This window comes from Poecilia latipinna, unplaced genomic scaffold, assembly GCF_001443285.1.
Source record: "Poecilia latipinna isolate Pla-1442-1.1 unplaced genomic scaffold, P_latipinna-1.0 Scaffold252, whole genome shotgun sequence".
Taxonomy (NCBI): domain Eukaryota; kingdom Metazoa; phylum Chordata; class Actinopteri; order Cyprinodontiformes; family Poeciliidae; genus Poecilia; species Poecilia latipinna.
Genome location: NW_015112868.1, coordinates 55,090 through 69,533, shown reverse-complemented (window position 1 = coordinate 69,533; position 14,444 = coordinate 55,090). Strand labels below are relative to the sequence as shown.

The following is a 14,444-nucleotide window of genomic DNA, read 5'->3' as shown; positions in this document are numbered from 1 at the left end:
TGCTGGGATGTTTGCTAGGTAGACTAAAACTGGTCTATCACAATACTTGATGACCCCAAACAAGGTCTACATGGTCTGTAGTCATTCTGTCTATTGATGGATTTATTATTTAAGTCCACAATGATGGTAAAACATTGGAAGCAGGACGGGGCATCACTCAACTCCAAACATTAATTATTGATCTTTATGAGGACTGGGGTCAGATGATGGTCTTTTGGTTTTGCAGGATGGGAGGCTCCTTCTAGGCTTGGGGATTTCCTGATTTGTTTTCTCCTGAGAAAGAACCGACTTAAAGTATATCCTGTTAATTTATCGTAAATGTTGTCTGAGTGTACAGGAGTGAAAGAAGGGGAAGCACCAGAGATGTGTTGGTGACGGCTGCTTTTCGTTCGGCTCGGCTGATGGATGTGAATGTTTGTGCTAGCAATTTTCATTATAAAATTATCACCAATAGACTCCGAATTTTTTTTTTACATTTTATTTTTGCTACAACTCTGTTCATTTGACACCTGTAAAAAACTGCCAAATGTTTATTATTGTTATTATTATTATTATTATTATTATTATTATTATTATTATTATTATTATTATTATTACTGTCTAGCCAGGCACACTTTTCTTTACACTATTAATAGTTGGAGTATTTTTTTATACCATCCATTTTAAAATGTTCTTATATTTCATAAGGCAAACAAAAAAATAGCCTTCTGCTTTATTGATTGAGAGATACATCAGGGGAAATCCTAAAACCCAGTACACCAAAGGCTGATATCATAAAGATGGAGTGAGATTTGGTTTGTGTCCAGCAACAACTGACATTTCTCACTTCCGCTTGGTAAAAGAAGAGTGCAAATAACAGCCTCATAACACTCAGTCAGGGATGATAATGGTGTTAAATCTGGTCTAAGAATCTTCATCTGCTAATCAACCCAATGAGATGCAACAACAGTGAAGCACAGAGAAGGCTTTAGTCATTGATGTAAAATCAAGTGTGCCTCAATGAAAGCTGATATTGAAAATCTTTGATATAATAGGTTGTGTTTTATAGAACTGTTGATCAAGGGTTTACTGCTGATTGCCGGTTTTGTTAAACTTTGACCTGTCGATACAGACTTCAGCCAGTTCAGATTTCTGTTAAAGAACTATAGCTAAAGCAACAGCTTTTTCTCTGACGTTCATGCTATAAGTGGCATTTGGCTTTTGAATTGCTCTTTTCTAAAAATTGAGTTTGCTTTGAGTTCGAGGTGAGCTCCGCAGATTGAAGTACGCCAGAATATGTGGGGGCCTTTAAATGAACATGGAAAACTTTTGTAAATGATTAAGAAAATTGTATCTAAACAACAGAAAACAATGTGGTAGGTATGCCAGGGCAATTGGTTGCACTATAATTCTGCCATATAATGATGAAAAAAAAAAAAAAAAACAACAAATGGTGTAGTTCTCCTTAGGAAGAACCAAATGTTCATAATTGAATAATCAAAGTAGATTCAGCTGTAAGAGTCACAACAAAGCCACTAGGATAATTTACTCCATTAGCTTCACTGTGAGATTTCCAAAAGGTTGCTAACATTTCGAAATCCAGCTTGTTCCTTTACAGACAGATGCTGAAAATTCAGGATAAGAGTGAGAGTTTATGCTCTTATGCCTTCCTGTTATCTGTTTAAGTTTCAAAAGACAACCTTAGTGAGCAACAACCTTGCCAACAACAGATTCATTTTTTATTTTTCTTGAAGCTATCTTGCTTCTTTATACTTCATTTTCAAACTCATTGCTAACATTGATCATTTTTACATCAGTAAAAACCATCCACACCAAGTTATCTAATTAGCATGACCTCACTTAGGTATGGTGTGTTTACTCACAGCAAATGAAAGGACTATTAATGTTCATAGTAAATATTTTTTTTTTTTTTTGCATATACCATATGATTTTAATACAAACCGAAAACATAGGGCCATTTAATCCAGTAGGTTTTGTGTCTGACTTTCAAATGTCGTGCTCCCATTTAAAGACAAATTTTATTTAGACAATCTTTTCTCTTTTTTCTCACTTCCTTTTTTCATTGCCAGCAAATACATCTTCATGCTGTTCTTGACTACTGTAATGATTTTTTTTTTCTCTCTTTGAGTATCTGTACTGGACATTTCTATGAAATATTTCACTTATTGCTTCTAACAAAAGGTATAATTATGAATCTGTGAGAAAAAGTGCATAAAATATTCAGATGTAAAGCAAAACATCCAACATTCCACATGCTTATGTCAATAAGATCTGTTATATAAATGAAGATATCATAATACATTGTTTAACATTTGGTTTATTTCAGCATTCAGATACCAGAGAACAACTCCCTGTTAAAAAGAAATTCAGACGATGTCTGGCATTGAATACCTTTGTCCAGGGCCAGGAGTGGTGTTACCCTCCTCCAGTTTGTTTAATGCTGTAATGACGTTGCTTCTCTGTGTTTAAAGTTTTACCCAAACATAGATTGTGAAGGAAGAGAGTAATTTCAAGTTTTTATCTGTGATTAGTCAGGCAGAATCGTAAGATATGCACTCATGGAAATAGCCTCCATTATAAAAATAAATGCACATGTCGCCATCTGGTGGCCACTGAATGCAAGATCTGCAGCCAATCAGGTTTCAAACGTTCACGTTGTCTTTAAAATGTAAAAAAAAAAAACTTACGACCAACCTAAAACAGGATTATGAGGGAGGAAAGATTTTCAATGTATGTGCTGGTAAAACACACGAGTGTTTAATTTCACCGGGAGTCCTGGAGATATTGAAAGTAATGAGCCGGCAACAGCTGGAGCTTCACAGATGGCTAGTCTTTCCCCATATGTTAAAAACTAATGACTGCAGGATATAAAGTAGGCTGATTATTAAAATGCATGCGAGTCAGAGGAAACATGATCTGGTGCAAGTGGAAGTATCATGTTAGAAATAAAAACGTGATCTTTACACATTAATAACTTGTAATATGTGCTGTTTGATATGAACATAGCAAAGTGGCTGTCAAAAAGGTGGGAATTGTGAATTAATCAGCCCTGATGTAGAACAAAAATGAGAATCTCTACCAAACAACTGATGGTAAATGAGAATCAGATGACTGCAATCAGCAACCAAAATCAAGTGCGAGGGAGGGACAGAAAGCAAGGCAAACATCAGAGACAGGCTGAGGGAATAACACAAATATGCAAACCAAAAGAGAAAAATTAAGCCAAGACAAACTAAGCAAACTAAACCATAATGCTAATTCTGTGTCATCTTATCACATCTTATGTAAATTTAGATATTTGCTGCAACTGCTTTTGTGTACATTTTAAATAAATGCATATGACAAACGATGAGTTTTGCAGTCAACGACAGAAAAGATGTAACTCTATCAGTTTTGTGGGCCACTTTGTGTTATTTTTCACTTCCTGGCTGTGTTGAAATATTAATGTTTTGCAGGCTAAGAAATCATTTTGCATTTAGTATTTTTTATAAAAGCCCTTATACTTAATTTGTTCTGTACAAAAGCAGGCATTTTCATTTTTGTGTAACTTTTTAATCAAACTTTTCACTTTTATTTATTGTACAAAATAAATGAACAAAACACTGCTGACTAATCTACTAATGTCCATAATGAAACAGAACCAACCTCAGTAATCAAACTTTTGCAAGCCTCAGCTTGGATGAGTTGATGAAGGTTTCTCCTCTTAGGCCTGTTTTCAAGAAGATTCTCTCCAAAGGAGACGAGCCAAAGTGAATCACCAATATTATTTTACTATTGTAAAAACACAGCAAAACATATCTACATGCAGTTATTCACTGCAAAAGCAGCAGTATGGTGCTTTTAGCAGACAAAAAAATAAACACACGAAACATGATAAATACAAAAGCAACAGACATGAGAGATGATCCCATGAATGATTTTCTCTGACCGACAGTGTTACAGTCTGTTTATGTAAAATAATTACTTAATGCAAAAAAAAAGTTTTGCTGACTTTGAGGGTTTTCTGGTTTTAATAATCTCCTCCTCATTAATCTTTCTCAAGAAAACAAAATCTGTCATGATTATGTGGGTCAGCTGCCTTTGTAAGGTCAGACATTTTGGATTTTTCTTAGGGGTTTTCATCAAACAAGTACAGCATGTGGAAACAGTAAGTCTTATTCTAACGGCAGTTTATATGATGTGCGATCTAAACTGGATCACAGTCCACATTGTTGCATTCAATTCATTTTACTTCATTTGTTTCCTCATTTCAATCCCACTCAAAATCTGTTGTCTCCAGTGGCCTTAATTTTCCTCGACCAAATGTAGAGAAATGCACTGACAAATATTGTTGGTCATTCCCTTTCGGTGGTAGATGGGGCATCTCAAAGCATTTCTGTTTAAGGCCAAAAACTGGACAGCAGTGGCCCTGGTTCCACTCCACCGGACCATTTTTGCAGTTTGATAACATAGCTATATATGATTATCGAGTGACATGCATGATATGTACCCTTCAAATGGCGGTGAGGGGAAAAAAAATGTCTGAAGTCATTCCTAATCTCTTTTAAAAATATGTTATATTATTGAAAAGTTAATTTTCATTAAGTGAAACACATTTCTTAAAACTTTTGTTATTAATTATGATTATTTCTCGCTTGTAGCTAATGAAAAGATGACATTTAAAATAAGAATATTATATCAGGCCAATTTTTAAAAATCAGTGCTGAAATATGTGCTTAAATGTAATTTGTTACCTGCTTAAATGTTGCTTTCTAAATGTTCTTCATCTCAGAAATGAGCCTCACCAGAACGAATATTTAATTCAATTTAACTGAATATAACTTTATCATATTTACTTTACAACTGCTGTCTTGTACTGCCGACTTTTCAAAGCATCTTAAGGGCTCCTCCAGGTTTGTTTAATGAAGAAACAAGAACAAAAAGTGCTTTTTCTATCCCAACTTCCCCTTCATATTGTGTTCATCTGAGCATCATAAACGTATTTTGTAACGGAGCGTCTTGAATAAGATAAGCGCATTCGACCCCACCTATGATAGATAAACATGTCTTGGAAATTCAAATGCTAGAGATGCTGGCCGTCTTTGCAACAAGCTTTTGATCAGAGGGCTCTTCCAAAGGGTCGTCCTTGTAATTGTGAGTTAATGGTCTGTGTTCTCGATCATGAAACTCAATAGCCCCTACTCACCAGCTTTTCTGTCTTTCTGGAGATTTGGTCTTTGATCTGTGAGAACAACATATTTACAAGTCAAAGTCTATTCTCCTGCCATGTATATAATTAGCTGAAACTCTCGTGAGGGCTGGCGAGGGGAAACAGTAGAAGATATAATAGATTACACACTTTCTCTTGAGAACGTCTATGTATAACCCTGAATGAACATCGCTGTATGTGTTTATGTGTAGATGCATGTTCCAGGAAATGAAATGCATCCACGTTGGTGTGCCGTTTTGAAATAGCTTACAGCTTACGTAATGTTTTCTGTCAGGAAGAAGAGTGAAATTTTGTCTTCACAATATATGTGACAGTACTTCAAACAATCTCTGACCTTAAAACATCCACTGAGTGAATACTGTCTATGTCTGCTGATCAAAGTGACACATCAATGCGATATCAGGTTAAATTCAGAGACCAACAACAGCGATCTCATTAATTATTGCCATCAGCCAGCGTTAGTGTTGGTATGCTGCCTCTGTCAGCCAAGTTATTATTTTTTTATTCAAACACTCTTTTATGTCAAAATAACATATTTTGCAGCTTTTGCATTCAAGACCAATCTATCTCGAATTGAAAAATAAAAAAGCTGGAAGTTAGATTTACAGGTTACCAAGCAGTTGCTTCTTTTCTTTTAGCTTTCTAAAGTCTGATCATTTCATTCTGCTTTGTGCATATTCGGAATACCATTTTGTAGTTTACCTTGGTGTAATGAAACACAGCAGTCACAGATCTTTTTAGCTGCTGTATTAATATTTTTGTTTCTTCCCAGAACCTGCTAGTAGAGGTACTGCTATTATGCTGTAGCAAAAATATTAGGCGGAATCTCAAGGTTTTTGGTTTATTTTCTTTTTAGCAGTCGTGTTGCGCATGTACAATTTTGCTAACGTTTCCTAATATGGGTTTTGGTTGCAGCACAAAACGCATTGATCAAAGATGTTAGCACAGCTGTATAGAATTATCTCATTCCTTTCACTCCAACTCTTCCCATCTTATAAATCACATTCCTATCTTTTGCTGTTCATGCTTTATATTTACATTCCTGTGTTATGTCCTTGTATGTAATCCCTGGTTGTTAAACATTTGTATAAAACATACCGAATATTTTTAAAGTCCAGGAGACATTTGCTTACATAGCTGTTGTTTGTAGTACATGCCTCTGCAACATAACACATACTGTACAGGAATGTTTACTGTATGACAGTAAAACTGGAATTGTATTAATAAATTTACAGTTCAACTTGGAATGGGACTGTAAATGCTTTTTTTCTGCTGAAATACAGTTTTGAACAGGGAGTGAGTCATTGATGTTTTCATCTAATGTTGGAATCTAATAAAATACTTTAAATCAACATATGTAGAGTTATTCCTGTATGCCAGAAAACAGGTTTTATTTATGCATTTATGCAGAATGTGATTTTTACAACGGGAGTAATGGTTCAAAAACATGCACCTTTAATTTTAGGTAGGACTCTTCCGTTTCTGCGCACGTCTTCTGAGCGAATGCAGCATGTTTAAAGTTAAACATATGCAGAATGTTAACATGCAAAATTAAGTGTGTAAAGCTACAGTCCACAGTGCAGCTTTAAAATACAATACAAAACAAGTGACCTCCTAGATGCGACTAAAATTGAAAATTTCTTATGGAGCTACAGTGACAATGAGTAAAGAACGAAGATCTGAAGCAAATATTTGTCAGAACATTGCAGCTCTAATCATTTCTGCAGTCACAATTTTTTTAAATTTACAGATTATCTATATGTAGGCATAATTGTTAGAGATAAAATCCAATAATATTACATAAAAATCTTGGTTTTTTTACTGGTTTTATTAATTTTGTTTGCAAAAGTACATATTTTGGAAAACAACCACAGATCTTCTTCAGTCACCTTATCATCATCTTCTTTATTTTTCCCTCACTTATGACCAGAGATACACTTTCCACTCTACAGTCTTTGTGTGCGTGCACTGTTTTCACAACCCTGGTTTCAGGACAGCAGATCACTGTCCAATTATCATGTTCATGTGTGGAAATCCACCCCACAAGCTTCTGTATGGCTCCAAAGGGCATTTCGGATACAGCGCGCAGCTGCTTTAAACGCACTGGGTTCTCCTTGTGCAAGTGTGTTCGTCACCTTCCCAGGGCATTTCAAATCCATCGAGGTTGACTTAGACTCGGTGGTGTACAAATGAGTCACAGTGACAGATATTGTTTCGGGATTATATTTCATAAAGAACATCGCCAGCATCAGTGCCAGGGCGATCCAGTGTTGTTTTCCTCAGCTGCAGTTGAGCAGCAGGGGACAGGTGTAAAAGATCTCCTGGTAATATGAACCTCTCATGGTCTCCTCAGGATGTTTCATGGCCGCATGAACACAATTTCAAGATAGCCCTGTGTGCTACTTTGTTTTTGTTTTCTGTCATCATGGTTCACTTTCTGAAGACAATTAATTTGCATAGCCAATCGTGGGTGGAACCGTTGCTCATTATGACAAGTAAAAACGTGTGAAGTGTGTGTTTATGTGTGTGTGGGTGGTTGTGCTTGTATGTGAGTGAGTGGTAAATTGAATTTTGTATCAATATGTTGGAATTTAAAAGTGGTGGGTTCTACATGAATAGTGGATACGGTAGATCCTCCATTTATTCCTCCCATTCAGAAATGTAGTTTAAATAATTTAGAAATTGTTAAAAGTGCCCTTTGATTTTACACCAAATAATTTTATGTGAATCAGACACCAATTTGAGCATAGCCTGCCACCTGCAGTGTATAGTAACATATCGAACACTGTGCACGTGACAAAGTTATGAATATTCTCATTATCTTAAGAAGCAACTGAAACCTGCAGGAACAAGTGATGGGTAACCTTTTATATTTACGTATTTAGTTTTGTTATTTAATAACCCCCATGTCACATTGCATTGTTCAGATGGATGACAGTTTTATTCATTGTTTGCAGCTGTCCCAGTTTTGCATTTCCAGTCACCCATTTTGTGTTTTTTTTTTCACAATTTAAATTGTGTTACAGGTGAGGAAACTGAGTATTATGCTGAGTATTATGCTGAGTATTATGCTAAGATCATGGATGCAGGTCACAACAGCTTATCGGGGGTGAATATGCCAGAGTAGGCATTATGCTAGCTGGAGAGCGTGCGTGGTCATCTGTTGAGATATCCTTTACCCCCCCTGTCAAAGGCTGCCAACCTCTCCTCTGCTCTGTTCTTCACTGTCGTCCTCACATTTCAAACTCTGTTCCCCTCACCAGCTGTGACCTTTTTTCAACGGGGTCAGCAGAAAGTCTGAGGCAGTGTTTATGTGTGTTTGGGGGCGAGGGGTGAGGTGTGGGTGGCCGTGCCTGTGAGTGTGTTTGGACTAGGGAAAGCAGAGGCAGTAGAGATGGCATGAAGAGGGATTGTCACCTCTGTTCATTGAAATAGGTCGATCTATCTCTGGGAGTTCACAGCAAACAGAGACAGTGATTGCCAGTTACTGGTAGCACTTCAGCTGAATTGAATTTGCTCCCACACAGTCAGGGCCAACATGTGTTTTAGTTTTGGATTTGCTGGAAATTAAACCATACCAACGACCTTAAGTAAACCTTTTTTTTTTTGTCTTTTTTTTTTTTGGAAAAGATAGGGAATTATCTGCTTATGGGACAATATCTGAATTTCCCCCCTTTTTTTTGCATTTCTACTCTTTATAGCAGAACTGACTGCTCTTCAACTGGACTGATTTTTTTTTTTTTTTTTTGATGAAAGAGTACAGATGTCTTCTGTTGGAAGGCTCCCTTTGGCTCAGTTCTGCTTCTAACTTAGAACATATTGGTGTGGTTCTTCATGCACTGAAAATATTTCAGAGGGAAAGATGGATTCTTGGAATTCGGATTCGGAAGATTCATGTGACTGGGGCGACTCATCTGAAGAGGAAGATGAACTCGGTGTCAAATATGATAAAGAGTAATGCCAGTCCTGCAGGGATGTGGGATGTCTGTTGCAAATGATGCATGGCATGTTAAATTAGGGGGAATATAGTTAAATTAGGCAATAATTGTTAACTGTGTCCGCTGCCGCAGTTCTTAAAAAAGCTTTTAATGATAAAAACAGAGAGATTTAATAATGGCATTGCTGATTTTTATTTGCACGACTGTTTCAAAAGTGCTAATTCTTCTTTCTTTGTTTGATTTCCTCCAGGGAGGACATAAGAACAGCTAATGTCATTGCAGCAGAGGCAGTCACCTGTTTGGTTATCGATCGAGAGTAAGTAGCAAAATTTATTTTGTTTTGCACTGTTGGGCACTGAAAAGAAAAGGGAATTAACTGCATCACAAGCTGGTTCCTAAATTCTGCTGCTACTCCCACTAAGGTCAAATCTCTGCATCCCATAACCTTTTGAGATCCACTCTGTACCCCTAACTTTAAAGCCAAAATGATTTAAGATACATGTGAAGAAACTAAACACAGGTGCATCTAAAAAAACTTGAATATCAATGAATAGTCAATTTATTTAATTAGATCATTTAAAAATTGGAAGTCATTAGTTGCTGTGATAAATAAAATTGTGTCAATGTCCTTAAATTTATTGTGTCTACGTCAGAATTTTTTATGTAAAAACATGTACTTTCTTGATTACTTTGAGGTAATAGTGGTAATATTTTACATTATCTGCCAGTAAATGTGTTTGCAAATTAGAATTTTTTTTTCTCTATTTTTGTTTTCCAATACAATTATTTACTCTTTTTTTTAGTAATGTTGATTTATAATACATCTACAGCCAAAAATTGTGAACGTGACTGTGTTTTACTTTGCTTTCCTCAGCGATTTCTGTCGCTCTGTAACTGCAAATAGACCAAAAAGGAAGGACATTTTCTTGTGACATTTCAAAGATTTAAGACAGGAAAGCTGGACAATTGTAGTTATTTTTAGTTTTACTTCTGCTATTAATGGAAATAAGGGTTTCTAGCTCTGTTATTTGGCCTCTTGAAATTGTTGCGAATAGAAAAGCAGAGTCAGTTGGAGTCCTCTTACCCAATACATTCATCCGGCCTCAGAAAAAACAGTAAGGGAGTCATCCAGCACGGGTGATTGCTGCTGCCTGTTACACAGGCAGCTAATGCTTTCACAGCTCACAAAGCCAGACTAATGCCTGTGTCAAACAGCTAGGCCACTTTTGGTGCAGGATAATTGTTTTTCAATCTTTGTTATTCCGCGTGCTTTTATTCATTTTCCGAGCACCCATGGATGCTTTAAAATGAAAGCAGCTCAGCTTAAGTGGTAAAACAAAGATAACAGCGGTAGCTGTGGGAAAGAGACGCAATAAAAACAAGTGGCAGGGAACCGCTGACCCCCTGGAAGGCAAAACTCGATCAGACAAATACTTAAACAAAAGCTTCTCTTAAAAAAAGTCAGGCAACAGGAGGGCTGGTCTTGAGCATCGCATGAAAACTGCCTTGTTTGGATGTTTTTTTTACTATAATCGTTAATGATAATTTAAAGGAAAATCTGAAAGTACCTTGCTATAAGTGTAAGTGTGTCAGATTTATTTCACATGAATGACACGACATTCATTTTCCGAGTCAAATCCATTGCTGAATTTATTCTCATAGGATGTTAAAAGAACATTGTTGTTTTGTTCCTTTTAGCTACATTTGCATATTTAATCTTTATAACCGAAAAATGTACAAACTAACTACTGGGATTTTAAACCTCGTGAGGATTTATAAATTGCTCAGTGGCTTTCTTATCGTTCAGCAGAGTATATTTTTTATTCTGTAATTTAATCAGTGAAACATTTATGTGCTCTCTACTTTTGGTCTTAAACTTAAACTCGCTCACTCACCATCTGTTGGCTCAGGGGTTTCTTTTTACTTCTGTGGCATACATGAGCCTTGCCTGCTGCGATTTTTTTTTTTTTTTTAGAGGATTGTCTCTAAAAGCAGGCTAATGAATTTTTAATAGTAACTGGCAGTATTTTTTTATGGCTGTCTGGTCATTTTCTCCTCACAGATCACTTGCAGAGTACAAACTGCACCTTACTGCTCCCTGTAACCAGAAGCTTTTAAAATATCATATGCAGTTTAAGAGAATTTTCTTGAATAATTTATCCTGAATAGGCAGTGATTTCTTAGAGCAAAATCTGTGTCAGAAAAAGTTTGCTCAGAGCTACTTTAACATTTATTATTACTGTTCCAGTTCATTCAAGCACTTGATTGGAGGTTTAGAGGATGTTTCTAATAAAGGCCACGAGGACGCCGATGCCAAAGCCAAGTAAGTCAAATTTTGTATGCAAAAATTAATTGAAATACTGATCATATATATAATTTATGTGGCATTCCTGTAAGCTTTTGGCTTTTGTTTGTTTTCACATTTAAGTTTAAGTTAATTACAGCACATCTTGGCTGCCAACACCATGCTATTTTCTAAAGATATGTGCCACAAGTGGACCTGTTTATAATTGTACCTTTAGCCAGTAGCAAGACGAGACTAGAATGTCAAACCACATATAGTGAAGCATTTACTTCTATTTCAGCGGACACTATTGTGCATTTATCTTCATTGTAAAGACAACAAAATAAAATATGCAAGCAGTCATGAAATGGTTTCTAGCTCTACTTAGCAAGAAGCCACTTTGTGTTTAGTGCGTCCTCACTGGTTCTATTGCCTTAATATACTATTTAAGACAAAACTTTGTGAATGTGTGCCGTTCTCATTTTTCAGGCTTTGAGAAATTAACTTTTTATTATTATTATTATTATATGCAAGTTTCAGTCCCATCTGGGCTTAAGACAGACTTAATAAAACAGAGCAATTTCAACATGTTTCTGCTTCGAGATTCTTAAGCGCATACATTTATATGAATTAACTCCAATAGGATGTTTTTTTTCTAATTCTACTCTACCTGTGTGGCATTATTCATGCAATTCAATTTTATTTATATAGCGCCAATTCACAAAAAAAGTTTTGTCTTGAGAAAGAAAATATGATTTCAATTCAACTATAGATATTTTCCAACTGATTCTAGTTATCAAACAGTTAATTATTCAAAGTAGCTTAAAGAGTGTCTATCAAAGGAAACACAGGGCATCGCATACAGCCATTGACTTGCAGCTTTTACTCCTCCTGGACGAGAACAGCAGCAGAAAATCGCTTTCTCATTAGTTCACCGCAGTGTTGGAGAAGAGAACTGCAGCAAGTGTGCCAAAACAAACGCTTAGCAAATTTTTCAAACCTCACTTTCCAGCACATCCAACCTGATCATGTGCAATAATTATTATCCCACAAGAAAAATGCTATGGAATGGGACGTGCATTAAATACAGGGACTATTTAATGTGCAATTTTATGTGTACTATTTTGGTGTTTGCATTCTCTGAGTGACATGCTTTTCCATTAGCACTTATGAAGGGAGCTCTTTGTTCAAATTTGTGTTTATGCTTTCTGCTGAGGTTCTGAAAGGCAAATGGAATATTATACAGTGCAGAAAACTAACAGTACAAACCTCCCTATTCACACCTTCCCTACAGAAAAAATGTAGTTCTGGCTACGTCATGCTGTGGGGAGACATTTTTTTCTTCATCAGGGACAGGGAGGAGGGCTAGAGTTAGCCTGTAGCTGAATAAACTAAATGACAATCCTAGAAATGAAAACTCTTAAAGGCTACAACAGACTTGAGATGGGGGACAGAAGTTCACCTGTCACCAGACAAAACTTACGTTTGGGTCTAGACAACTGCTGGGAATGGGAGTCGTCCTTCGAAAGTTGGTAATATCTAGTCAGCCAATAGCAGTAAAAGGCAACAGTTACTGAGTCTAGATAAGGGCAATGAGAAAAGAGAATGGCTGTTGAGCGGGGTCCAGTGGATTAATTGCGGTGCTTAATACTGGCCAGGTACCCCAATGTCTCTGCCAGCCGAAGTGAGAATAACAAAAAACCCATCATGCACATTGCTGACCCCATTCTTTCGGTGCTTCCCTCTTCAGAGGAACACGTTTGATTCTATTCAAATCAACAACATACTATTCTTTGGCATGATTTGGATCATGATTCCTTTTCAGAACTTCACCCTAAAATAGAATCAATTGCTCCCGTGCCTCCCTGAGATCTGTCACATCAAAACGGGTTTTACCCTGATTAAGGCTGCTCTCCCTGCCCCGTGCTGTCTCGTGTCTTGCTGGCGCTCCCTCCCCGGCAGAGAACATTTGTGTCTTTGTGAAGATGCCTGACTCGAGGTCCCACGGTGACTGAAACTGCCTCTAATTGGTCACAGAGAATCGGCGCATTTCGGCAGTACTGTACAGCAACCTGCTGCCTCTGCTCTCTGAGGCTGACAAGTCTTTTCTTCAAAGACTACCTCCCTGCTATGTGCCGCCTGCTGATATTGTTTTTGATTGAACTCATTCTTCTGTTACGGGGAGAAGCTACGTGTTCACAAAATAAAGTAGATTGTTTTTAGCTTTTTACGCTGCTATTTCCACAAGCATAAAACCTGGTTTTATCTGAAGGCTAGGGTGAAACTGTGCATGCATCCCCATCATCTCTGCTGTTGACTGCCTTGTCAATGCAAGAAAAGAGACTGTAACATTTTTTCTATTCAGAAATTAAACCTTTAATTCTGAATTTTCTTAAACTGAAAAACAGCGGGTTGCAGCATCCGGCTGTTGAGCTGCTTTATTTAGAAAGTGATGGGGAAGCTGGTTTAAATAAATAGGAAGCTGGAGGGAAATATATACCGGCCCATCTTGAAGGAAGAACTATTCGAAGCTGCGAAAGGCTTGATAATGGACTTGTTCAGATTAAAACATTTTTATATGTTAGAAATGCCTGATCAACATCCAGCTCTAAATCCATCTGTGACATTCTTTTAGAGCTGTTGCTCTCCATCCAGACTAACTGAGCCTGGGCTGTTTTACATTAAAGAACAGGCAAAAACCTCTTGTATCTACTTCTCTAAGGCTGTTAGAGGAAGATGGCTCTACAAAGTATTGACTGAGGGAATATGTACGCAAGCCACACATCACAGATTTTTACTTTTTTAAAGCATTGTTGTAAAAGATGTGTTTCCTTCTACTTCTCACTTATTAACTACTTTGTGTTGCTTTATCATGCAAACTCCCCAAAAATATACAGAGGGTTGTTGATGTTGTAAAACGCACTCAGGTTCAAGTGGTAAAAATACTTTTGCGTTGTGTATATGACAGCATATGACTCAGCCCTGCCTCTGTCAGCTATTCAACCATTAAAGT

The 14,444-nt window shown here is 36.8% G+C and overlaps 1 protein-coding gene across 3 annotated transcripts in view; it reads left to right on the top strand.

Moving 5' to 3' along the window:
- The window catches only part of LOC106947667 (cGMP-dependent protein kinase 1-like), a 103,114-nt gene that overhangs the window by 76,215 nt on the left and 12,455 nt on the right, over positions 1-14,444 (top strand). For 2 of the 3 annotated variants that reach the window (XM_015032818.1, XM_015032817.1), the window contains exons 8-9: positions 9,398-9,463; positions 11,396-11,470. In XM_015032818.1, the coding sequence (XP_014888304.1) occupies positions 9,398-9,463; positions 11,396-11,470 (141 nt within the window). Of the gene's footprint in view, positions 1-8,660; positions 9,164-9,397; positions 9,464-11,395; positions 11,471-14,444 lie in introns of those variants that run through there. The other variant, XM_015032820.1, reaches the window with a different exon arrangement.